At 47.6% G+C, this 24,506-nt stretch overlaps 1 protein-coding gene across 7 annotated transcripts in view; it reads right to left on the reverse strand.

The window, feature by feature from the left end:
* Positions 1 to 1,654: 1,654 nt before the first annotated feature.
* Positions 1,655 to 24,506, reverse strand: part of RALY (RALY heterogeneous nuclear ribonucleoprotein) — a 79,888-nt gene continuing 57,036 nt past the window's right edge. For 6 of the 7 annotated variants that reach the window (XM_082644849.1, XM_082644848.1, XM_082644846.1 and 3 more), the window contains 8 exons: positions 9,355 to 9,619; positions 8,194 to 8,266; positions 7,958 to 8,005; positions 5,751 to 5,920; positions 4,928 to 5,041; positions 4,525 to 4,721; positions 3,216 to 3,264; positions 1,655 to 2,014 (listed from right to left, as the gene is read on the reverse strand). In XM_082644849.1, the coding sequence (XP_082500975.1) occupies positions 3,220 to 3,264; positions 4,525 to 4,721; positions 4,928 to 5,041; positions 5,751 to 5,920; positions 7,958 to 8,005; positions 8,194 to 8,266; positions 9,355 to 9,610 (903 nt within the window). In that variant the 5' untranslated portion in view covers positions 9,611 to 9,619 and the 3' untranslated portion in view covers positions 1,655 to 2,014; positions 3,216 to 3,219. Of the gene's footprint in view, positions 2,015 to 3,215; positions 3,265 to 4,524; positions 4,722 to 4,927; positions 5,042 to 5,750; positions 5,921 to 7,957; positions 8,006 to 8,193; positions 8,267 to 9,354; positions 9,620 to 24,506 lie in introns of those variants that run through there. The other variant, XM_082644851.1, reaches the window with a different exon arrangement.

Consider the following 24,506-nt stretch of genomic DNA (forward strand, 5'->3'; position numbering starts at 1 on the left):
GCAGAAGAACCACCCAGCTGGTTCACAGCCCAAATTGCCCAGCTACAGAATCAAAAGCTAATAAGTGTTCACTAAAGGCACTGAATTTCAGAGTGGTTTGTTATACAACTGAAATAAGGCCCATTTACTGTCCCCATCTAGGCCAATCCCTCATACAGATGAGGAAACTGAGACCTGGCAAGGAAAAAGACCTGCCAGGGTCACAAGCCTTACTGGCAGCAGTAAAAGGGGGAAAGCGTTAGCTCACAATCCAGGAAACCCATTGGCTATGATAGTCCTGCTAGGATCACAATCGATACTTAAGATCTTGAAAGTATCTAGAGAATATCAATGCTTTGGGCAGAATCTGGTATCACATTTCTTCATGATCTCCTTTTGTTTTTCAGAGGTTGGAAAGAAAAATGAAAACTATTGAGCAATGCAACTGGAAATGTCTTTTCTGGTCCCAGACACAGGGAGGACAGGCAGGTATATGCAGGGTTTTGTGGATCTGAATCTCTCAACTCAAGGGCCCAACTGTGAGCTTTCTTAGCAGCTGAAGTAGTTCGGGGGCTTTTCCGGGGCGCCAGGTTGGGGAATCCCATTTTTACTCTGTCCAGGATGTTTCCTGGTGCCAGGGTGATAAGACAGGGCCTCTGGGTAGGGCAGATGCTTCCAACTCTGGAAAGGGTCTTCCCTGCTCTTCTCATGGCCTCTATGCCTGGCATACTAAGGAAGCCCATGGCCCATGCTGTTGTACCTGTCCCCCCAGCTCTGAAAAGTGAGTGCCTCAGTAAAGCATACTGAGTAGTCCTTGTAGAGTGTAGAAGTGTTATTACAGTACAATGGGCGCACAGCACTACGCTCTGGGGACACAGAACACAGTACCAGCCCTCAGTGTGATATTTGCCAGGCACCAAAACCCCTTTGGACTTTGCCCAAGTTCCAGTCCAGGGCAGCAGTTCCCCACCTTGTAAGGGGAGGGGAACATAAAGACCTACCCAGCTAGAGCTGGGCTCTGATGTCCTGGGTGCAAGGACAGATTGTAGGTTCAGGGATTGTAGTGGTATGTGCCACCAAGGGCTCTTCAAGGGGATGAGACACTCCCTGTGGACCTAGCCCCTTCTTCTAGACACCCTCTTCAACTCTCCAACTCTCCAGATTGAAGTCTTTTGACCAGTTCCAAGGGGCTACTTTTCACTCCAGGTCTGGGTCTCTGACTGAAGGCCTCAGCCTCTAGCCTCTTTCCCCTTGCTGCCCAAGATCCCTGTGAAAAAAACACTGTCCTAAATCAAGACACAGAAGAGGAGGAAGTGGCGAGTTCTAGAACCATTTTAGAGCTGGGAAACACCAGACGTAGAAACTGAGGGCTGGACCTACCACTGCCTGACCAAGTGGATCAAAATCGCTTGGCACTTCTACCACGAAGGTGCTCTCGTGGGTACTGGCACATCTGACCCTCCCGAACAACCCTACTGGTCATTTTAATCCCCATTTTAGCCATGGAAACTTAAGGTCCAGAGAGATCAGTTTCAGGCACCCTAGACAATGCTCTCTCTGGTAGGGAGGAGTGAACGAGGGAACAGAAGCGGGTGTAGCAGACCTGCTTTCTGGTTGGACAGGAGGGCCAGGGTACCTTCATGAGAAAACACAAACCATCCCATCTCAGAGCAAATTGGGATCCAATCTCTTTATTGTCAGGGTCCCCTCCCTGTGGGCCCCACCCCGCTCCAAGCCTATAGAAAAACCCCAAGCCTGGGAGTGTCCTGGGCAGGGGAGGCAGAGTGTAGGGAAACTCTGTGCTCTGCCCTCTGGCCTGGGCAGTGCCAACAGGGAGGGAGGGTACATGAGAAGGGGATGCTGTAACTCCACCTGCAGAGAATGTGGCATTGGCTGGGACACGTGAGGGAGGTGGTGCTTGCTGCCAGCTCTCCTCTGGGACCCGCTGGGGGTGGTTATCCAGGAGTGGGTGCCCAGCCTGAGGCCTGGTACAGTGTACGCCCTTCTCCTGCTGGTGGCCATTGCTCCTGTCAGACTGAGAAAGAGACACAAAAGAGACTAAGGCTGAGAGGAAGAGCCCCTTCGTGCTCTTGATAACAGCGGGTGGGAAGAAGAAAGAGTGGAATGGTGTTTGCTGTTTGCAAACAGAGATATGCCTGCGCTCTGGCTCGGGCCTCATAACTTTCTGGCCATGAAACCTTGGATGAATCTCCCCCTTCCCTAAGCCTCAGTTTCCTCACCTGAGTCCCCAGCACCTCTCCTGCAAACTGGCTTAACAAGGTAAAACTTAGCCTCCCAGGTAAAACAAACCACGAAGATTGCCTAAACTTAAATGTATGGTGGAGCATCTCATGGCATGAATGTGTCATGCGTATAGACACCTCTGTTGTTTGAGGCGTTCCTCCACCCAAGCCTGTCTTACTCTGGAAACGGCCCCCAAAGGAATGGGGCAGAGTATGGGCAGAGCTGCTGTGGCCTGGTTTCCCTCTAGGGTCGGGTAGAGCAGGGTGGTAAATACCAGCCAGAGAGTGAGCTTTGAGGCCCACACTACCTGGTTCAAATCTAGGCTCCACCAATTACCACCTGGGGACCTTGTGAGATAAGTGGCATCTCCCTGCCCCCTTCAGTGCCTCAGTTTCTACATCTGTTACACTGGCACAGTCACGACCTTGTAGGGCTGGGGTGCACAGGGCATTTCCTCCTGACAGGATCATATCCCAGCACCTAAGTCTGGCATAATCATCACCCTCTGATGATGAGCAGCTCCCTCTCCCCACTGTGCAGAGCTGGGACTGCAGCCACAGGAGGCTCCTGGCCATTTCTCACACACAGAGGACTGCCAGCGTTCTGTGCCTCTGATAAGGGTGTTCCCTCAGACACTTCTCCCTCAATCTTCAACAGGCTCAGCTACACATCACCTCTTCCACCACACCCCTCTTTGAGCCCCTGGCTCTCCAGTCCTTGTCATCCTGCTCACGCTGGGTGGTAATGGTTTGTCTTCCTCCACTAGACTCGGAGCTCTTTACAAGTGGAGACAGGCAACGTGGCTCGGAGTATTCTGAGGGAACTCCTGTTGGGCGGACCTGGCTAGCCCATCCACGGCTGCCTGCTCTGCAACCCACCAAGCCCCTACAAATGGGCATGGCAGGATGTCTGGGGACGACAGAGCCTTCATTGCTGGCCACAGCACTACCCTGCCAGGTCTACTCCACCCCTCCCCACCAGTACCCCCGTACCTGCTTACTGCAAGGCCCCATCCTCCGCATCTGTGTCCTGGCTGTGCTCCTGATAGGGAGGAGACAACAAAGGACCACATATCACTCACTGCAAGCTCTGTCCTACCCTGGGGCCCAGAGCACATATGGAGACCACACTCAGAAAGGGGGAGGGACAGCCAAAGGGAGTAACTATGGGACCAGTCTAACTAAAGGCTGGCTTGGGATCCCAACAGGGTAGTCTGAAGGCCCCACAGGAGAGAAAGGACCAGTCAAGGAAGTTCTAGGTGTGCCAGGGGGCACATTCTGCATAGAAAGACCTTCTTAGGTTGGAGTAGACTGAAAGTCTAGTAGATCGGTGAGCTCCCCATCTTAGGAGCGTCGAAGCCTTCGTTAGGGCCTCTATGGAGACTACTATGCCTGAAAGAGTAAGATGGGGTATCAGGCTAGGTTTAAATAAGAAGAGACAAGCTGGGCATGAGGAAGACCTCTCAACTGTTATGGCCATAAGCCCATCTGTCCTCACACCAAGAACCCAGCCATGTGGAGAAAATTCACAGACCCGCTGAAGGCCAGGCTCCAATCCTGGCTCAACCCTTATTAGCTACAACGCCCTGGGCAAGCTACTTGACTCCTTTGAGTCTCATTTTCTTCATGGTGTAAAATGTGACAAGAGTAATACTTTGCAGAGTTCAGGGCTGCTGTTAAGGTTAAATGAAGTTTAAAAGTGTGAACTACAGGGCCTGGTGCTCAGTGTTAGGTAACTGAGTACCAGGCACACAACAGACATCTTATAGACTCAGAATCTGGTCTACTTTCCCACTTAATATGAGCTCCTTGCCTCAATCTGAAGAATTCCAATAACAAACAGAGAGCTCACTCCCTTTTGAGACAGCCTGTTTTCATTCTGAGGCAACAACGGCTTTTAGAAAATCCTCAGGTGGAGTAGATACCCACACTCCCTGTGGCTTCCCCAGGCAACCCCCTCGTGCTCCCTGGAACTCTGCAGACCGTGTGTGTTTCCTTGAGTCCGTGACTCTTCCCTTCTCCAACTCATGTAGAAGACAGAGTCTAGAATGGGCCTTAGGCTAGAGAGAGGTCTGCCCCAGTCCTCAGTGGGATTTCTGACCAGCAGCTGAAATAGCTAAGTACTCCCTGTTCGTTCCCCCCTCTTCCTCACAGGACTAGAATCCCTGGGAAGGAAGGAGGGAGCTCATAGGGCAGCCAACCAGCTCAGAGGTTCCCCTTCTCCCTGCAGCCCTCCTGCAACCAAGGGTGCAAAGTCCAGTCCCAGTCCCAATTCCCCCTGCCCACCCCCGCATGCCCTCACCAGCTCTTCCTCGCTGTGTGTTAGCAGCCCCTCCTCATCACCGTCGTCTCGAGCCTGTGCTTCTCTCTGGGGCACGCCCACCTCAGAAGCTGTGTCCTCTTGGGGGGCCGGTGGCCGGCTGCTGCCACCACTATTGCCACTGCCACTGCCGATGGCGCTGCCACTGCCACTGCCGCTCTCGCCCTTCTTTTTGCCATCTTCAGGCGGAAGCGGGGGATGAGGGGAATAAAAATCAACCTGGGGCAGCTGCTGGGGGTAGCACCTTAGCAGAAGCTAGGCCTCAGCACAGTGGGTCCAGGTGGGATTGGAGGCCACAGTCCCTCTCTGCCCCATGCACTGTCCTCCCCACACTCTGCCCTGTGCCCCTGGCCACTGATCTGGGCAGGGACCCTTGGAAGCTGACCTGGATTGGACTTCTGCTCCGCGGCAATCTGCTCCAAGCGACCCAGCAAGGCATCGATGTTGGACTTGATCTGGGTCAGCTCTGTCTTGATGGCATGCAGCTCACTGCTCTTTACTGAGAGTGGAGGGAGTACAGGGATGTCACCTAAGGGCTGGGAGCTTGACACTAACACAAGACCCTAGCCCCATTCTGTCAACTAGGAAGACAGGCCAGTGACAGAAACTATCCTTGTCCTCGGTCTTTTTCTGGCCAGGGAAAAGGCCAGAGCTGCCTGTGGCTTCCCCCTGAGACTTTCTGGAGGCCCTTCTGAACCTGGATCTCCCCCACCATCCCCAACCCCTCCAACTCTGAAAGGGACTGGGGATGGATAAGAATGGAGGTGTGTGGTGTGTACCTCTGTGTGCACCTGAGCAAGCATGTGTCTTTGCTTATGTTAGAGAGTGGTATCTTTCAAGGTGTGTAAATGTGAGTGTTTTACAATCAGATTTCCTGGGTGCCTGACCACGTGTGCACACCAGAATGAATGTGGAGTAGCGAGCCTGTGTGGACCTGTCCTTGTGCTTACTAAAGGAAAGATGACACCATTTCCTCCCTGGGCTCCACTTCACAGCACTGGACTCTGTGCCTAACCCAAGACCCTCCTCCACAAATGTCGGTCTTTTCCTCTTAGAAATGCACGAAAATACTCACTTGGTTGTGTTAGAGCTGCAGAACTGTGGGAGATTTGTTCCTTTATCTATTTTCCAATGTAAAAAAATGTGATTCTATTATTTTGCTAATGACAAAAATAAAAATTACCTAGGAAGAAGATATAGTCACTCACACTTGATCTTGGCTGAGCCGGTGGTGGTGATGGCTGTGGAGCGGGCAAAGAGCTTGACAGGTATGGTGGTTTTCACACGTCGGACCAAGGGGACTGTGACCCGGGGTCGCTTCACAGGGACTGCCCTGGGCACTGGTACTGGTGACAGGCGGCCCCGATAGTCGAAGAGCCTGTGAGAGCAAACGGGCCAGAGGCTGCAGCATGGCCTGTGGCCACCAGGGGGCGCTGTGACCCTGGACCAACACATGTAGGGCTGGTGAAGGGCTGGGTAGCCTGTACTACATACCTCATCCTGCTCCCAGTTAGGTCCTGAGGGTGAAGAGGAAGGGCTTTCTGGACCTCAGTGACCTTACTACATCCACCTTTCCTACCATTCAAGCTGGGTAAGAGCAGGGGAGGTGACAGGTGGTAATGGTTATAGCCCCATTCAACAGAGGAGCAAACTGACAACAGCCCCAGAAAGGAGACTTCCCTAGATCACCCTGATGCCCAGTCCTGCTCTATTACCTGACCTACTTCTGCTCAGTCAACTGTACCCCAAGCTCTCGTCAGAGTTTGCAAATTTCCCTAAAGCAGTACAAATCCCCAGCTGGAAACAGAGAGGTGACGGAGTGAGAGTCAATCCCTAAGCCTGCCTAAGCCTCAGTTTTCCCATCTGCCTAGTGAGGATGGCTACCCCAAACTCTGTGACCCCCCACATCCCCCAAGGCTGCTGTGAGGGTAGAGCATGAGAGAACTTGGTTAAAAACACACGTTAGAAGGTGTGATAGGTGAAGGGCCAGGGTACCGAGACCCTCAACTCAGGGGCCTATGACCTCAGAGGCATGAGGCTGGAGTCCAAGCCCCTTTCCTCATTCTGGGCCCCCAGTCACCCCATCCTTCTCACTCGACTTTGGAGATGGAGGGGCAGGGGGCCCAGTGGAGTATCAAGGTTAGGCAGCTCGGTCAGACCCTCTATACCAGACAGTATGCTGCACCCCCGACGCCATCACCCAGCCCTTTCCAGGAGGGCTTCTCTTCCTGATCAGGCAGAAACTCAGTAAGCCAAGTAGGGGTTTCTCCCACTGCTGCTGCTACCATCTTTCTGCACGGAACAGCAGCCACAGGGGTATACTATGGGATCACTTTCCTGATGACAGCCAGGTTACCTGCTATCACTAGGCAATTCAATGCCCCATGCCTTGGTACTCCTTTGTTTAGGGAGCCCCTGCCCTGGGGTGGTGATGGCTGGAGATGGAGAGTCTCTGGGAATGGACCCAGTCCCAGACCCTGCATTTCTGCCCCTAAGGGGAGGGGGCGGCTCTGGCCTTGGTCAGAATCACTGAACCACAGAATCCCAGAGCTGGAAGAGCCCTGAGGGATCACTTGGTACAAGCCCATTTCAGACTGGGAGGGGATTTGCCCAAAGTTGTGTAATCTATTCAGTGGCAGAGCTGAGATTAGCACCCAGGTCTTCTGACTCCCAGGCTAGGGCACTTTCCACTACATTGCACTGTCTTCTGAAACCACTCACAGGTGAGAAAACTGAGGCTCAGAGAGGTCTGTTCTTCCGGGACAGCCTGGGGCAGGCTGAGAGGGAGGGAGGGAGGGAGGGAGGAAGAGAAGCAGGAAGGAGGAGAAGCTTGGGCCAGCCCCCACCATTATTTCCAGAAGAATGGCTGGTGCCATGGACGCTGGGGTCTGGGTAGGCTTGGGGGTGGGCCACAGCCTACCAGGGACTAATTCAGACCTCCAAAGGACTGCTGGCCTCTTGGCTATAAATATAAGGCTAAGAAGTTCAGACTGAGCTCTGAGGTTCCTTCAGCTGGCTGGGCACCTCAGAGAGGTAAGGAAACCGAACAGCAGAAGCGTGAGGGCTCAAATTCCCTGCACCTGGCCCTGTACCTGTTTTGTATTCCAACTTGTTACATTTACAGGTCCCCTGGCTGTCCAGTCCCATTGAGTCCCACCCCAGGATTAGGAGGGGAAGGGGCAGTCAGAGAGTTGGGAGACAGTGTGGGCTGGGGAGAGCTCTGGCCTGGGCACCTATAGAACTGGACCCTAGTCCCAGCTCTGCCACTAACTTGCGGAGCAGGCTTGGGCAGATGCCTGTCCACAACTCTGGGCTTCAGTTCCCACTTGGAGGACTGAGTGGGCTGCACCAGCAATCTCTCAGGACCCTTCCAGCTTGGCTGTTTCATGCCTGGGCACGCCCCTTCCCCGCTCACCTGTCGTAGAAGTAGTCCCGGTAGTAATCATAGTCAAAGCTGTAGCCACTGGGGAAACAAAGGGGAGAGGGCCGGGGCTTAGAGACGGCCACTCAGCCCACTCTTCGCAGGCCCTCATCTCCAAACACCTCCCCAAATTCTAGGCTTGGCATACTGTCACCACCAGTGTTCACTCCCTCTGTGGAAAGAGGAACCAATCCCACCCAGAGACAGACAAACAAGACAGAGCGCCCCACCTGTATATGGCAGATGCTGCTCTCTTTAGCCCCTTGGGTCTGTTGGGCTTTGGCTCTCCAGCCATGTTGATGTCTGTATGGAGGGAGAAGGCAGAGTCAGATGCTGACAGGATATCAGCACCCATACACATATCACCCTCATGCACGTGTGCAATTTATGTGTTTACATGAGATACACATGAACTTCACTCACTAACATGGACAACAGAGGTCTTCACAAATTAGACTCATACCCACACATCACATGCATATAGTTGTTTATATATTCATATACATTCAGATACATGCATGCATGCTCACAATCACACACGCCACGTACATCAAATTATATGCATTCTCAAGTACACTCACATAAACGCATACGTCAGACACACATCCTCACACATACGTTCACATATCCAGGAAATAAGATCACACACTCTCAACTACACTCAGACGTGGCTCCAACATCCTATACTTAGCTGCCCATATGCAAATGAGCCAATGCACATTTACACAAACCTTCTACCAAACATCTTTATGCCTAGAGCAGAGTTCAGCAAATGTTAGGACCTCAATAAATATTTGGTAAATGAATACATGAATATCTGCTTACACACTCAAGTATATTCTGATACACACATAACTCTACATATATACATGTAAGTAAGGTATGTGTCCACATATTCTCCACATGTTCAGTTACATCCACATACCACATATTCAGGAATACATATCCTCTCAAACATACACAAATATACCGAAGTATGTGAACATATACAAATACTATACAGGCTCCAAGGTAGGCCTCCAGCACGGCCACATCTCATGTACATAACACCGAGACCAAGAGCACCTGCTTCACCTTATGCTCCCAGCCCCTCCTCCTGGCTCTCAGAAAGGGTTCCAACCTAAGCCAAATGCAGCCCAATGTAAGAGGCTGTGCTAGTCCACTCTGTTCCCTTTCTCTGGGGAATCTGCATTTTAACTGGAACCCTTACACTGTGAAAGCAGGGACAGAAGTGTTTTCCTGAAACTTCTAAAATTTTCCCATACAGGCACTGATCTTATGGTGGGTAACGGTTGGAGAAGACAGAAAAGAGGATAAGAGGGAAGCTAAAGAATGCAGGTCAGCACCTGCCCAGGAGAAATCCAGGGGCAGGGCCATGGAGAGATGCTTACCCAGGGTCTGCCCAGCCAGCACCCGCCCATTCTCTCCCAGCACAGCTGCCCGGGCATGGCGCTCATTGGCATACTGGACAAAGGCATAGCCCTTGTGCACGGAACAGCCGGCCACACGGCCATACTTGGAGAAGATGGTCTCCACATCAGACTTCTTCACCACTGCTGTGTTGAGGTTTCCAATGAAAACCCGAGAGTTGATGGATTTGGGGTCATTCTTGTTGGTTACGTTGCTTGTCTGGATCTTCAAGGACATGGTGGCCACCTGAAGAAAGAAAGCCACTGTGAGGCTGGGAACCCGGGTTGGGCTCAAGGGCTACTACCCATGGCCCACAACCTGACTAAACTGGATTGCTTTGTGCCTTCCTACACACACGCCCCTACAGCATACAGCTTCCTCATTTTTGTTCATTTCACTGGCTTCTGACCTCATATAGGTGGCTTTATATATGTCCTGTCATTTGGTACTGACATGATAAGCAGAATTAGGACATTTTATAAGGGAGGAAATGCAAAGTCAGAGGTCACAATGCTAGTGAATAACAGGACAGGGATTTGAACGCTGGTCTGCTTGACTCAATTCTTCTCTTTTAACTGAGGTTACACATTGGTTTATAACATTACGTAAGTTTCATATTGACTCCAATTCTTTCAAATCCACTCTTTCTTTAATGTTCATCTCAAATGCTACCCCTTGCAGGATCTAAAGTTGAAGCTCTTCCACAGCTTTTCTTCTGTTCCTTCAATGTAGAACCATGGTAAAGAGGTCACATGGTAAATGCTAGTAATGTTTGCTCTAAAACAACTTCATATTAAGAAAATTGCTCAGTCTGATCCAGACATGGACCATGACTGTCTTTATTTGAACCAGCCATTTCGAAAAAAGTGAGCTAAACCTCACTGAGCACTCACTGTGAGCTAAGGGTGGCGTGCAATATTGAATAATTCCAAGCCTCCATGAGTTTGACAGATGAGTGGATAAATTAGATGTGGCCCATATATACAATGGAATATTACTCAGCCATAAAAAGGAACTAAATTGAGTTATTTGTAGTGAGGGGGATGGACCTACAGTCTCTCATACAGAGTGAAGTACATCAGAAAGAGAAAAACAAATACTGTATGCTAACACATATATATGGAATCTAGAAAAATGGTACTGATAAACCTAGTGGCAAGGCAGGAATAAAGATGCAGACATAAGAGAATGGACTTGAGGACACAGCGGGGAAGGGGAGGCTGGGACGCAGTGAGACAGTGGCGTTGACATACATACACCACCAACTGTAAAATGGATGGCTAGTGGGGAGCTGCTGCATAGCACAGGGAGGTCAGCCCGGTGCTTTGTGACCACCTAGAGAGAGGGGATATGGGGATATGTGTATACTTATAGCTGATTTACCTTGTACAGCAGAAACCAACACAACACTGTAAAGCAATTATACGCTAATAAAGATGTAAAAAAAAAAAAAAAGACTCCATGAGTGTTATCATTATCCTTCATATTTGACCAAAATCAGACTCCAACAAGTTCATTAACTTGCCAGGAACAGGCATTCAAACCCAGGTCGTTGGTCCCTAAAGCCCATTTCTATCAAATTTATCACTCTCCTTCCCAGAGCTAAATCCACTTTAAATACAGTTGACCCTTGAACAACACAGGTTTCAACTGCATGGGTCCACTTTTATGCAAATACTTTTCAACAGTAAATACAATACTGCATGGTTCCCATGGTTGGTTGAATCCACAGATGCTTAAGAACTGTGGATGTGGAGGGGGCTGACTGTAAGTTATACTCGAATTAACCCCTGAATTGTCCAAGGGTCAACTGTACTACAGTAAGTCAGCATATTTATCTGAGAATTGTTTTTAATAAATTAATTTTTTAGAGTTATCCATTTTACACTTACTATTCAAATTCTGTCCCCTTTGCCTAGAGATGATACTATACCTGCTCTTTGCTCTCTATACTCAGGCAGTGTTTTTTACCCCAAAGGGCTGTACAACTCTCTCCTACTCCCCTTCCTGGACAGGTTATAATCTGGGCACAGGCTCCAAAGGGAAAGGGAAAAGGAAGCTCAATTTCAGTAGGAAAGGCCTATGTAAGCCTTGGCATTTATACCTCCTGGCCATCTTCTGCTCACTGGCATGGGCTGGTGCAACTCCCTTTTGGAACACTCCTATCTTAAAACCTGACCCTAGAGCTATTGCAGAAGGTGCTGAAGAACCACCAGGCAGTATGCATAAAAACTCTCATCAGCTTAGGCTAACCATAAACACCTGCCTATTTACCTAATATTTTAGGGCACAGGGGGTTTCTTTTTAGTGAATTAGAGAAGAGCTGAGTATAAGCTGGGATATCTGTTATCTTTTGTCCCACTAGGGTAAAAAGACCCTTTTCTCCTCAATCCTCCCAGCTTAGAAGTTAGCACTTTCTGACCAGCAGATGGTACTGTTTGCAAGGAAACCATACGCTGGACCTGAGAACGATTCTGGGGAAGAACCTGCTCCTATTATGGGCTTGCAGTAGCAAGGATACTACTCAAGTGTGTGTCATCGCAGGTAAAGGCTGAGGGCTGAGAGGGCACTGCTACTGATGAAGGAGCTGGTGCCAGTTTTGGAGCTGGCGTGGCAAGACAGACTCTTCTGTTACTCAGTTTGCCTTTGAATCCAATCATCAACATTTATAAAGCAGTGAGGGACACAAAAGAGATTGCCCGTGAAAACACTTAACACACTGCCCCTATGCGGGAAGAAATGCTCGATGTATGTGGGTTCCCCATTCCTCACAGTTCTCTGACAATCTCTCTCCTACCTGGATGACAAGCCATTCAAAGGTTAATTCCTTGTGCATCCATGGGTATACAAGAAATTTGTGGGGCTCCTCCATGGGCATCAGATAACTCTCTCCTTTGAGCTATCTCCAGAGCTATCTCCTGGAGACAGCTCAAAGTCATGAAGTTTTGGCCCAGGGAGATGCCACCTGCTTTGGCTGGAGGGAGCCAACCAGGTCAGGTGTGTGGACCAAGACAGAAAGAAGAGAAGGGGGGATGACGGTTCAGAGATCTACTGACGACTGCTAGCTCTGCCACTGCCCTGGCAGGGACATGACCATCGCTGGGTTCCCTCAGACCGCTTCCTGTTCAGTAGTGTTAGTGAGCTCTAACACTACTGAACAGGAAGCACTGCTGAGCACCTGTGCTTGGTGCTATAGTGGGATCAGCATTCACTCCTTGGCTGGTGAGCAAAGTCCTTTGGGTTTGCCTCTACCCAGTCTTTTCTCTCATCACCTGGGGTTTGGGATGATGTATATAAAAGGCCTTTGCAAACTGTGAAGCTCTTTATAAGATCTAAAAGTTACTCTAGTTGAACATCTCTGTTCTACTAATACTGCCATTTCTGGGCCCATTCTAGATGAGGGTCAAGGTCAGACTGGAGCACATTCTGTACAATGCCAAGGAAAGGCAGTCAGAAGCCATGTCACACGGGGGTCAGTTTTCTGATCTGTAGAGAAGACACTTAGGAAATATATGTACGTGGCTGCCCTGCACTGCCAAGGAGAAATGTCTGCCTGAAGCATGCTCCGGGACCCTAACTGCTGTATTCCCCAACCAAATAGCCCCCAATCTGCTTTCAAGGCCTGCACACTCTTCAGAGGGCAGGCTGTGCTGCTGTTGTGCATAATCTCAAGGGGTAGGTATCTCTGGGGGTTCAGAAAAGCTTAAGTATCCACTAACATGTCCATGAAGCTCCTCAAACTGAGGAATGGAGTTGGGGGTGCAAAATGAAAAGAAAGCGTGCTCAGACTAGCTCTCCTAGAACTGCTAGGTTCAGGTACAGAATCCCAAATCCAGATACGGTCTTTCAGGTTATGAAAATACCAATTTGTTAGCCTCACTTATAAGTTATAACCTTTGAATATTGAGACACATGGTACGTGGGTCTCCATCTATACTCTTGTTCTACCCTGCAAATGTTAGAGGCAAGCTTGACAAAGTTGCACAGTAAATGCCCAATAAACATTAGGGAGGAAGCAGTGAGGATAATATCCCAGAAGGTTGTGAGAAGGGCTAGCTGTGGCCCTTAAGTAGGGGTATGGAGGAGTTGGGGGGACTACTAGAGGCTAGGGTTCCAGGCACCTTTTTCTAGCCTCTGACCCAAACACCCTGGTCTGCACACCAACCATCCCCAACTCAATCCTCTCCACACAATTCTATCTTGGCTCTTCTGGGCTTCCCACTAGGTTAGAGCGGGAGCCCTAGAAAGTACTGACATCCTATTCAGCAGAAGCTGATTGACTTGATAAGCTATTTCCCCCCTGGGCCAAGCTCTGCCTCACAGATTAGCTGTGTAATGGACAGCAAGGTGTTTGTAGTCCCCAGAGGCCCCATGCTTAGCAATGAGCTAAGGGGAGGTGGGTAGAGGGATTGTTCTTGTGGAGGTGGGTGGGGGTGGCGGGGCGGGGGGGAATTCAAGAACCCAACTTGTTCCCAGACACTTCTGCAATGTCAGATTAGCAGGGACCTTAGTGAGCATGGAGTTTATATGCCCTTACTCTGAGGAACAGAGGGGAATGGACATGGCCAGGATGCCGTAGCCAGTGAGCAGCAGGGCCAAGAACCCCATAGGTCCTCTGATTCTACGTCTAGGGTTCTTATATTTCATTTTTCCTTCTGGCTGCTAAGAGACAAGCCCCAAGGACAGTGAGAAGCTTGGAGGAGGCAGTCTAGATACGCTGTGTTTGAGATAACTGGGAACTGGCTCCCAAATAAATATCTTCACTTTTACCTGCTAAAACAACTGCTGCATAAAAGCTGGGACCTTAAGCTAATTAAAACCCACCAGGAACACAGGCTTTGAAATGTAATTTACAGCTCAAAGGGATGGGCTGGCTCCTCCAGGCTAATAAGAAAAGAAGAAATTTGGCAAAAAACAAATCGTGTTCCCCAGATGAAACATTTCAGATGGAAGCTATGTTTTGGAAGAGCCAAGCCCGAACATGTGGTAAAGTGACAGGGCTTTGTCAAGGCAGAAAAGCCCTAAAAGGTACCTGAACCCCTGAACTTTGAGTAAATGAGACTCCCAGAGGGGCATCACAATAAGAATAGCTTCTAATTACTGACTGCCAACTATGTGTCAAGAGACTTTACAAACCTCACCCTATTTAATTCTCACAACAGCCCTATGAGGAGGTAATTTAGATAGGGAAAGAAAGCTCAGAGAGACCAAGTAACTGGTTAACAGAGCAAAACCAGAACTGGAACCCAGGTCTGTTTGACTCCAAAAACCTATGCATAGAGATGCCTTGGGTACTGATTCCCATGGTAAGAGTGTGTCACCCTGAGCCAGCCACACCCTCTCCTTGGTCCTCCTCGCCCCTTTCCCTTTTCTACTACAATGCCTCATATTTGCACAGGATTTTAGTAAAGAAAGCCCCAGTTTATTTTCTTGAGCCTGACATTGTTAATCCCGTTTTATAGATGAAAAAGCTGAGGATCATCAGCAAAGATATGTGACTTACTTAAGGTCCCCCAGTTGGTGAAGGGAGTAGCTAGGGGACTTGAATCCAGGTTTCTTGTTTGACACTCTACATGCCACTGTCTCAACTATTCTAAGCCTATGACTCTGCCTTACCAAACCTCATGCCCTCCCAATGCTGCCTATCAGGACCTAGTCTTCAGCCTGACCTCTGAGGCACTCAACCATCAGAACACCCACTTCTCCAACTCTGTAAATCCTCCTCAGCACTGGATCTCTGCCGCTCTTGGTCCTCATCCCCCCCAGCCAGTGCTATCTAGAGCCTCTGTCTGGGCCAGTTCTGCTGGACATCTCCAGCCTTATTCCCAAGCATGGGGATGAGTGGTCATACCAGCCTGTGGCCAGACCTCTGCCCTTAGATAACCCTGGAGCCATCTGGGTGACTTTAAAGGGAAATAGCTATCAGTGATGGGGAGAAGCCAAGCAATTATACTGATCAGTACCTAGGGCCTCCTTGGTCCAGAGGCTCCTGGTTACCAGGCGGCTAGGGATGACAGAACATCTGTTAATCTCATTAAACTCTCCAGGCCCCAGCTCATTATCACTGCCCAAATGATCATTACTGGCCAGACAGGACTAATTTCCCAAGGAATGCTCTTTAGTTCTTGACCATTCCCACTCCCAAGAGAAATCCTAGTTCCCATCAAGCTGAACACTGAGGGCCCCTGGGATGGGTGGAGAGTTTAAGGGGTCTAGACTGCAGGCCCAGGAGGCTTGGCTCTGCTGCTCTTAGTCATGTGACCTGAAACAAGTCTCATAATTTCTGAGTCTTATCAACCTATTCTGAAAACAGAAATAATCTTTTTCCTGATTACCTTTCAAATCTGATATAAAAATCAAATAGTCTAATTGATGTGAAAGTTCTCTGTACATCTGTAACATACTATAAATGAATAGGGGATTATACCTATTTCTATTATTACCCAACTTCTATCCCCTTCACTCATTCAACAAACATTTTTGAGTATTCTCCTCTGTGCTGGCACTGTGGAGGTGCTGGGGAACAGTGTTCACGGGCCTGGTCCTCTACTTGTTTTTAAGAAAGCCTTCTCTCCAGGAACCTGTTTCTTGACTGTTTCCTAATAACAAAAGAATGCACATGAAATAGCAGAAACAGCACAGGCTCTGCAGTCAGACAGGACTGAGTTCTAATTCCAGTCCTACCACTTATGAGATATAGCCCTGGACATGTCTCTTATCCTCACTGGGCCTCAGGTTCCTCAACTGCAAAATGGGAATTATACCAACCTCCCAGGATTAGTGATAATATTTGTAAAGTGCCCAGTATAATGGCTGAGACCAGTAGATACTTACATAAGAAACTCAAATGCCCAATGCCCTATGAAAAGAGATGAATCTAGCCTGGCAGTCTAGATCCTCCACATTCCAGCCCTAATCCTCCTTATCCAGGTTGTCTCCCAATGCTCCAACGCTTCACCTGAGAATAAGGGAGTCAGGGGTAGGGGGCCTATGCATGCTCTCTCCCTTGTCCTAGTATCTGGTACCAAACCTAAAAACTTCGTAAAGTGCTCCCTCCCCATGCCTGTCAAATCACTACTGTATGGGACTGAGAGAGGAAAGAACACTGGTTGGGAGGAGTTCCAGGCTTTGCTGAGCCACTGACTCACCTCTCCACCACACCATGAGGTCTCTAGTCCTACACTCTAACACTAGTATCAGCATCTGTTAGGCCCTGAGGGGAGACCCCAAAGCAGAAACAGAAGGTAGAGCTGGGGCCTCAGCCATCTCTTCCCACAGTGTGGTTTGAGTACATACTCCACCCTCCCTGCATCTTGCACTCTAACCCTACCCTTCACTATGGCCTTAGGCTGAGGTTTAGCATCTGTGACAAGCAGCCCATATAGCTATGGAGGGAAAGGCAACAAAGGGTAGATAGGTATAAACTTGGGCTTACAATCCCCAATAGTGAGTTAGAGCTGGGGAAATGCAAATGATTGTCAGCTTCTTTATTTTTGCCAGAGGTCATCCCCTCCATGCCCCAATAGGAAGACTGGTCCTGGCTTTGCTGCTGATGTACCACATGACCATGAGTTTGGGAGCATGTGACCACGAAGGGCCCTTCCAGGGTTAACATTACCAATACTTGCTGAGCACTTACTACATGTTAGGAACTGTACTATGTCTTCTGCTATGAGGTAGGTGGTGGTATATATAGTGTCCATTTCACAAATGAGGAAACTAAGCTTAGTTGGAGCTTAGTCCTACACAAGCTAGGAAATGGCAGAGCTGGGACCAGTCTGTATGAGACAAGAGGTAGTGCTCTTAACCTTGGCCCAGAATGGCTTTGTGCTAGGCATGCGCTCTACCTGCCAGGAGATCAGTTTCTAACACTTTCTGATCCTTTGGGAAAAAACTCATGGAGCCTTGCTGAGTGCATACTCTCAAGTCCAAGAGCCAATAAGCACTTGCTGTGAGCCTGGGGGATGGACTCCTCCCCCTTCCCATAACTCAAGGGGCTGGCTCCTCACAGTGATGTGGCAAGATTAGTCACTGCTTGCCGTTGGTTGATTATAGCTATTCTTTTCTGTAAATGAAGTTTAGAAGTCATCAAAGGGTTTGTCAGCTGTGACTTATGAGCCTCTTTCCCCGCAGGGAAGTCAGGCAGTGACAAATGCCCCTCTTGTTCTGCCATCCATTACAAGGCAGAAGGTGCCATGTTCCAATTACTGGAGACCCCGATGAAGTTCATGGAAAACCCTGCTCCAGGCTGCAGCCATTAGTCAGGCCTGGCAGGGCTGCCAGCAGAGCTGCCCTAGGCCCAGGCCCCACTGGCTAAGAATGGAGTAAGAGCACATTTCTGACTTTGTGAGTCAGCCCCTTCCACCCCATACTTGTGTTATCTCTGGTGGGTTTATTCTAGACACATTTAAAAAACGAGTAAAAACATGGGCATCGTGTGGGCTGTCTCAAAGTACCCAGAATCAAGACTGCTTAAGACAAACAGACATGCGGAAATAAGGTCATGCTGCCGGTAGAGTAGGTGGGGAATATGATGCTCAAGAGGGAAGAGGATAAAGTACCTATGATGTTCAGAGTAGAGACTGAAAGAACCCTTAGAGATCATCTAGTGTAATCAACTGCCTCAGTACTCAATACCCATTATATGCCAAGCCCTGGCCACCTAAATGCTGGGGAACCAAAAATGAATAAAAGATAGTCCCTACCACTGAGGGTAGATGAGATCATTAAGGTTTAAAGAAGTGACTTGCCCAAGGTCACAAAATAAGTTAGGATCAGTGACAGAATGCGAAAGCAGGTCTCCAGACCTCCAGTGAAGTAGAGAAAGTGGAGTGACAGGGAGCCCTCCTGCATGCCAGGCTCTTTACACAGAACATGGCATAACAGTCAAGAGCGCTAGCTCCCATTCAAATCCCACCTACACACTTATTACAGGGTTTGACTTCTGAAAAGTCCCTCAACCTATCCAAGCCTCAGAACAAATTTATTTCAGAGTTGTGGTGAGAATTAAATAAGATAATACATGTACAATGAACAGTGGCAGGCACATATTAAGTATGCCAAAATATTATTTAACATCAATTTGAGGTAGGTATTATTAATCTTGTTTTACAGACAAGAAGACTGAAGCTCTTTTTCACTTTGTCACACTAAGCCAGTACTTCTCAAAACTACTTGTGGTGAAGAAGCAGTTTTTTGTTGTTTTGCTTTTTAAACTTCCAATCCATTACAGACAAATACATTTGTAAAATACAATAAAAATGTCAAATGACTGTAAAGGTCTCTAAGCGCTTAGTCTCAATTTCTGTACTCATCACACACCAGCAAGTTTGCGAACTAGCATCCATCTATTCAGTGGGCTATAATTTGAGTAGCACAGCTCTAAACCACTCTCACCCATCCCTGTCAACCTCTATAAAAAGCAAAGCAAAGAGAGTTTATTTCATGTCTTTCGAGTCCTTTAACCTGATTTCTTGTAGACTCTGGTGTTATAAAGAGTGATATAAAAAACAATCCTAGTCTTTTTCCTTTCTTCTCAAGAAAGAGAGAAGAGGATGCAGCCAATGATGAGTTCAAGGATTTGCCACCCAACGCTTTAGGAGGCGATGTGTCTTGCTCATCTGCTCTGGATCATGCTATATCCTTCAAGCCAAGATGAGCTAGGCTTAATGAGGACTAACACCTTCCTGAAGCCTGGTGATCTGAAAGGAAGGCCTGTGCCTGAAGAGGCTAGTACTTCTAGACCCTCTCTCCCCAGACTAGAGGACATGAGGAAACCAGCCAGGAAGGGGAAGGAAGCATGTTGTAACTCTTCTTTTTGGTATTTCTAATTTTCAGTCTTGTATCACAGCTACTTACACAGTAGTCTTCTCTCTCCCTCTAGGGAGTTCATTGACAGCAAGATGGATATCAGATTCATTCTTGAATGCCACTGTACACCCAAGAGTGTGACTGGCTGGGGCGGATGAGTAGCTCTTAACCAGTGTGCCAAGACATAATAATGTACCTTGAATCTTCCAGGTGCATGGCTAAATTTTCATCGGTGTACAAAACTTCTTTTTGTTCTGAGCTAATAGGGTAGTACTATTTTTCAGCACAACCCAGAGCTGAGTGGGTCATATGACACGGTGTATAGAGAGGTACAACCTGCTGCTGTGAACAGGGTGCTGCCATCAAGCAGGAATCAAAGCCTAAATGTTTACTGCCATGTGACAGGCCATGTAATATGGTCAAGGGAGTAACCTCTGAAGCCCAATGCCGTCATTCTGCCATTAAACTAGCTGTGTGACATGACCCTCAGTAAGTGTCTTAAGTTCTTTATGCTTCAGTTATCTCACCTATAAAATGGGGGTAGCGATACATATCTCTAGGGTTGCTGGAGGACAAAACAATCTAATTCATGTTTAAAACAATATCTGGCGCATTAGAAAGTATGCTACTGTTATTAGTATTGTTATTGTTAGAACCCAGAAGAACTTCTTCTTGTGACTATGAAAGGTAGTGAGTTCTACTGTAACATTAATCTAGAGCTGAACTATGATCAAGGAAAGAATACTGTCACTGTGGATGCAATAAATTTTAGTATCTGGAAATGTGCCTTGAACATAAAAGGAATCACAGGAGTAGGTACTCATTAAGTGTTAAATGAATAAAGAAATGAGTATCAAGAGTAAAGCAGTCCCCAGAGAGTACAACTTGAGAAGGCGGGCGGCAAGAGGCCCCTAAGTGAAGGTTCCCAGAAAGGCCTCTTTGTACCTTGAAGACCCAGAGGGCAGGTTGTTCTCCCCTTCTGGGCAACAGAGCTGCAAGGGCTGATACTGCAAGAAACCTCTGCTTGCTCACTGTTCAGTATCTCCGATGGAACCTCCACATTCTGTGGCTACTCTATTCTGAACAAGGCTGCAGCAGGTTGTGCCATAGTAGTGTACATGTCCCCATTTCCCTATTGGAGGAACACAGAGAGGGCGGCCTAACCCCACCCAAGACAGACCTTGCCCCAAGTTAAAATAGTAACAGGGGATTATTAGCTTTGAATTCCTGCTTGCCTGTGGAGTCCCAGGTCCTGAACCCCACTTCCACTAGCTGTGTGAACTTGGGAAGGCACTTCACTTCTCTGAGGCTCAGCCTCCTCATCTGTGAAATGGGGATGAAAATCCCTGCCCTGCCCACTTGCAGTGCAGGTTATTGTGAGGGTCAAAGGAGATAACATATGGGAGTGTACTGTTACCTGAGATTGCTACAAAAATGTGGACAGGGATATTCCCTGGGATGGACAGCTCCCGCAGGTCTTCCTAGACAGAGGCACCCTGGCAGTGAGCCAGTTGGCTGGAAGTAGGCGGTAGATGGTGCATAACTTGGCACTGCAGCCATGCACTGTGCCCCTCAGGTATAAGGGCAGTTGATTAAAATCCTTTCCTGTGAAATCAGTATTTTCCTCATTACAACAATCCTTCTCCTTGAAAACACCTAATGCTACCCCTCACAGTCCCACTAAGGCTTGATCCTGCCGAAAACCTATGCACTGGCGTATAAATATATATATTTAATTTCCCACATTCAGACAGGAGAAAAGAAAGCTGACCTCTCTCCAGGGTGCTGATCTAAACACAACTCAGGGCTCTAAGCATCACCCCACAGTGCTGTAAGTTTGGCCCAAAGAGGACCACTGAGAATGATGCCACTGTCATAGCCACTCTGTCCCTCTGGTAACAACATTAATTCCACAAGTATTACTAAGTTCTGACTCTTGAGTGAACCACTGAGCAAGTGCATCCTTGTCTCCTGTTTAAGACCCTTCAGCAGCTTTCCACCACCAAGAACCAAGTCCAACTCCTTAAACATGGTTTACAAGTCCCTTCACTAGTTAAAGCTACCAAATTCATACACAACAATCCCCTAAGAGATAAGTCACACCCGCTTTACAGATGAGTAAACCCTAGTGCAGAAAGACAAAGGCAGTTGCCCAAGGTCACATAGTGAGGACGTTGGTATGAACTGAGTTCTTCCTGAAGGGCTAGGTATCTGACCCCAAGGTATAGACTCAAATTTACAACCGCCTTTTCTTGGACTAGTCTATATGATGCAATATGGGGATGGGGCATTTATTGTTCAGGTGACCCCTTCAGGGAGCTGCTTAGATAAATGTCCCTTGTTGGAAGCTGCCAATCTGAACTCTCTCACTCCCATAGCTGCAGCATCATTGATAAAATTGGCGTAATGACCAAAATGTTCATTTGCATGTAATATGGTACACATTTGCATACCTAAGTTCAGGAGGCCCAGCCACCACGAGCATCAAATAAAAGTAAACCAATGAGGGCTTCCCTGGTGACACAGTGCTTAAGAATCCGTCTGCCAGTGCAGGGGACATGGGCTCGAGCCCTGGTGTGGGAGGATCCCACATGCCGCGGAGCAACTAAGCCCGTGCGCCATAACTACTGAGCTTGCACTCTAGAGCCGGCGAGCCACAACTACTGAAACCTGTGCACCTAGAGCCCGTGTTCTGCAACAAGAGAAGCCACCACAATGAGAAGCCTGTGCACCGCAAAGAAGAGTAGACCCCGCTCGGCACAATAGAGAAAGCCCACGCACAGCAATGAAGACCCAACGCAGCCAAAAATAAATAAATTAATTAATTAAATTTTAAAAACCCAAAAAAGTAAACCAATGAACCACAACAACTTAGGGGGAAAAAAAAGCCAGCCCCCAAAACAATAAGCATAACATGCCCAATACCTAATGAACTTCTAAACTAATTTATTCAACTGATCATGACAGAAGCAGCTGTGGTCTCTAGGGTCTTTTCCCCCCGTCATCCTCTTAGAAAGAATTAACTAACCCTTTCTGGTCCCCTTTCCCCTCAAAAAGGACACTACACTAAACATGTTTCTATACTGCAATAGCTGGTTTAAAAAAAAAAAGTTTCCCCCAAACTTTAATAGATAGATTCTCAGCTGCAGGAGCATGAGCTTTGGATAGAGACAGACCAGGATCAATCAATCATTTACTTACTAACTGTGTGACCTTGGACAAGTATTAAACACCCTGAGCTGATGTTCTCTACTAGGCATACTTCCATATACTCCTTCCCTCCACACAGTGAATCATTTCCTGATTCATATACTAAAACCAAGCCCTGCTGATTTGGCCTCCTAAATATTTTTAGAATGTAGCCCTTCTTTCTCCATTCATATTACCACTCAATTCATCCTCCACACCGTCACAGTATCACTACATGCCTCCTTTGCTTAAAACCAAAATTAAAGTTTTGCTTTATTATTTCAAAATTCTTGGCCATTAATTTGGGTGTTTATACTTGTGTCTTTATTTTTTGAAATTACCATAAGTAATCACCTAAACCCCAACCCCTCTATAGGACATAACTACTGTTAGCATCTTGGTATACTGCCTTCCAGTGTTTTTTCTTGTGCATTATATTTGGATTACATGGTTAGATCATTGATTCAATTCTGTAACATAATTTTTTCAACTAACATTATAACACAGTATATATAACATATCTGTCCTTATTGCTGCATAGCTTTCAATAAGCACCATTTTAAAATAATTATCATTTTTAATAACTTGTAGTTTCCCCATGAGTGGATTTATAATTTAGACTGGCCATAGTTTAGGTGGTCATTTAAGCTTTTTCCAATTTCTCAATATAATAAATAATAGCATCTGAGGGAAAGTTCATTCTATATATTGGATTATTTCCTTAGGACAGAGTGTCCCAGAAGTGGAATTACTGTGTCAAAATGTATGAACATTTTTATGGTTGAGATACACTCTGCTTAATTGTTGTCCAAAAGTGCTGTACCAATTTACACTGCTATCACCAATGAATGCCACTTTCATGGCAACCTCACCAGAATCACGTACTGTATTAGTATGTATGGTGGTGGGCAGGATAGGGGGTGGGGATAGTTAACAGGGGAAAAGCAAATCCTCATTGCTGTTTTCATGTATACATGAAAATAATAGTCTCCCACGATTGTTACACTAAGTTTTGAGTCTACGGAGTTTTTGATTGCCACAAAGAAGTTATTGTAGGTTCTTAGAGGAATAATATGCTGAAAATTTATTTACTCATTTATCAAAAAATCATTTATTGGGTACCTGTTTCTGCCAGACACTGTACAAAGTATCGAAGTGAACAAAGTATTTACAATCCCTGCCCCGGAGGAATTCACAGTCCACACAGTCCAGTGATGAAAACTAGAAACTATGCTTCATCCCTTTCATCTGGATAAGGGTGATGATAGGAACACGTGGGAACTCAGAGGCATGTCACTTACCAAAGGGACAGGACAGAAGGAAGAGGAGGCAGTCAGCAAGAGGAGTCATCAAGAAGTTCTGATCTTGTCCATAGGGATAAGTTGAAGTTGACCCACACATAGATGAGAGAAAACATTTAGAAAAGAGGAAATAGCATGAGCAAAGTTGTGGAAGCTGGACAGTGCTTCCACACTGAGTGAATAATAATATGGACTGCGGTTTCGCTGGAGTGTAGAGTCTAAGACTGGATGTTGCAAGAGATGATAGCAGAGAGCCTGGAAAAGGCCAGATCAGAAAGCCCTTGGGGACTGTTGAAGAGCTTGGACTTCATGGGAGCCATGACTCAGTCCTATGTCATATGCAGAAGAGTGCTCGGTAAGAAGAGACTCAGAAGTCCCTATAGGTGTTGAGCCTCTGAACTACAGAAGCCAAACCCCACTCACAACATCCCGCTGTGTCAACTCTTTTTGTCTCATACGTTAGTCTTCTCTTGCCAAGCAGCGCAGAACTTCTGGGGTATTTTTCACAGCACCTAGCACATTGCTAGGCACATGGCAGGGGCTCCAATAATGCTCATGGATCAACTAACTGGAGGTACCTCCTGCAATAATACATATACTCAAGAAACCCTTACTGCCCTGGCATAGCGCCAGCCAACCTCAGCGGGAGCTCAGTCACTGCCTCTCTTGGCAGATGTACTGCCTCAGAAAGCTACCTCCCCGCTTCTTGCTCCTTCTGCCAAATAAAAAAATGTGCCTGGGTACAAGAAACTATAAAGTATGTGATAACTAAGCAGCACATCGGGTGGCCGGCGGGGAGGCCTGAGGGACATAAATCTCCCCATAGTACATTC

This window comes from Mesoplodon mirus, assembly GCF_964341445.2.
Source record: "Mesoplodon mirus genome assembly, chromosome: 15".
Classification (NCBI taxonomy): Eukaryota; Metazoa; Chordata; class Mammalia; order Artiodactyla; family Ziphiidae; genus Mesoplodon; species Mesoplodon mirus.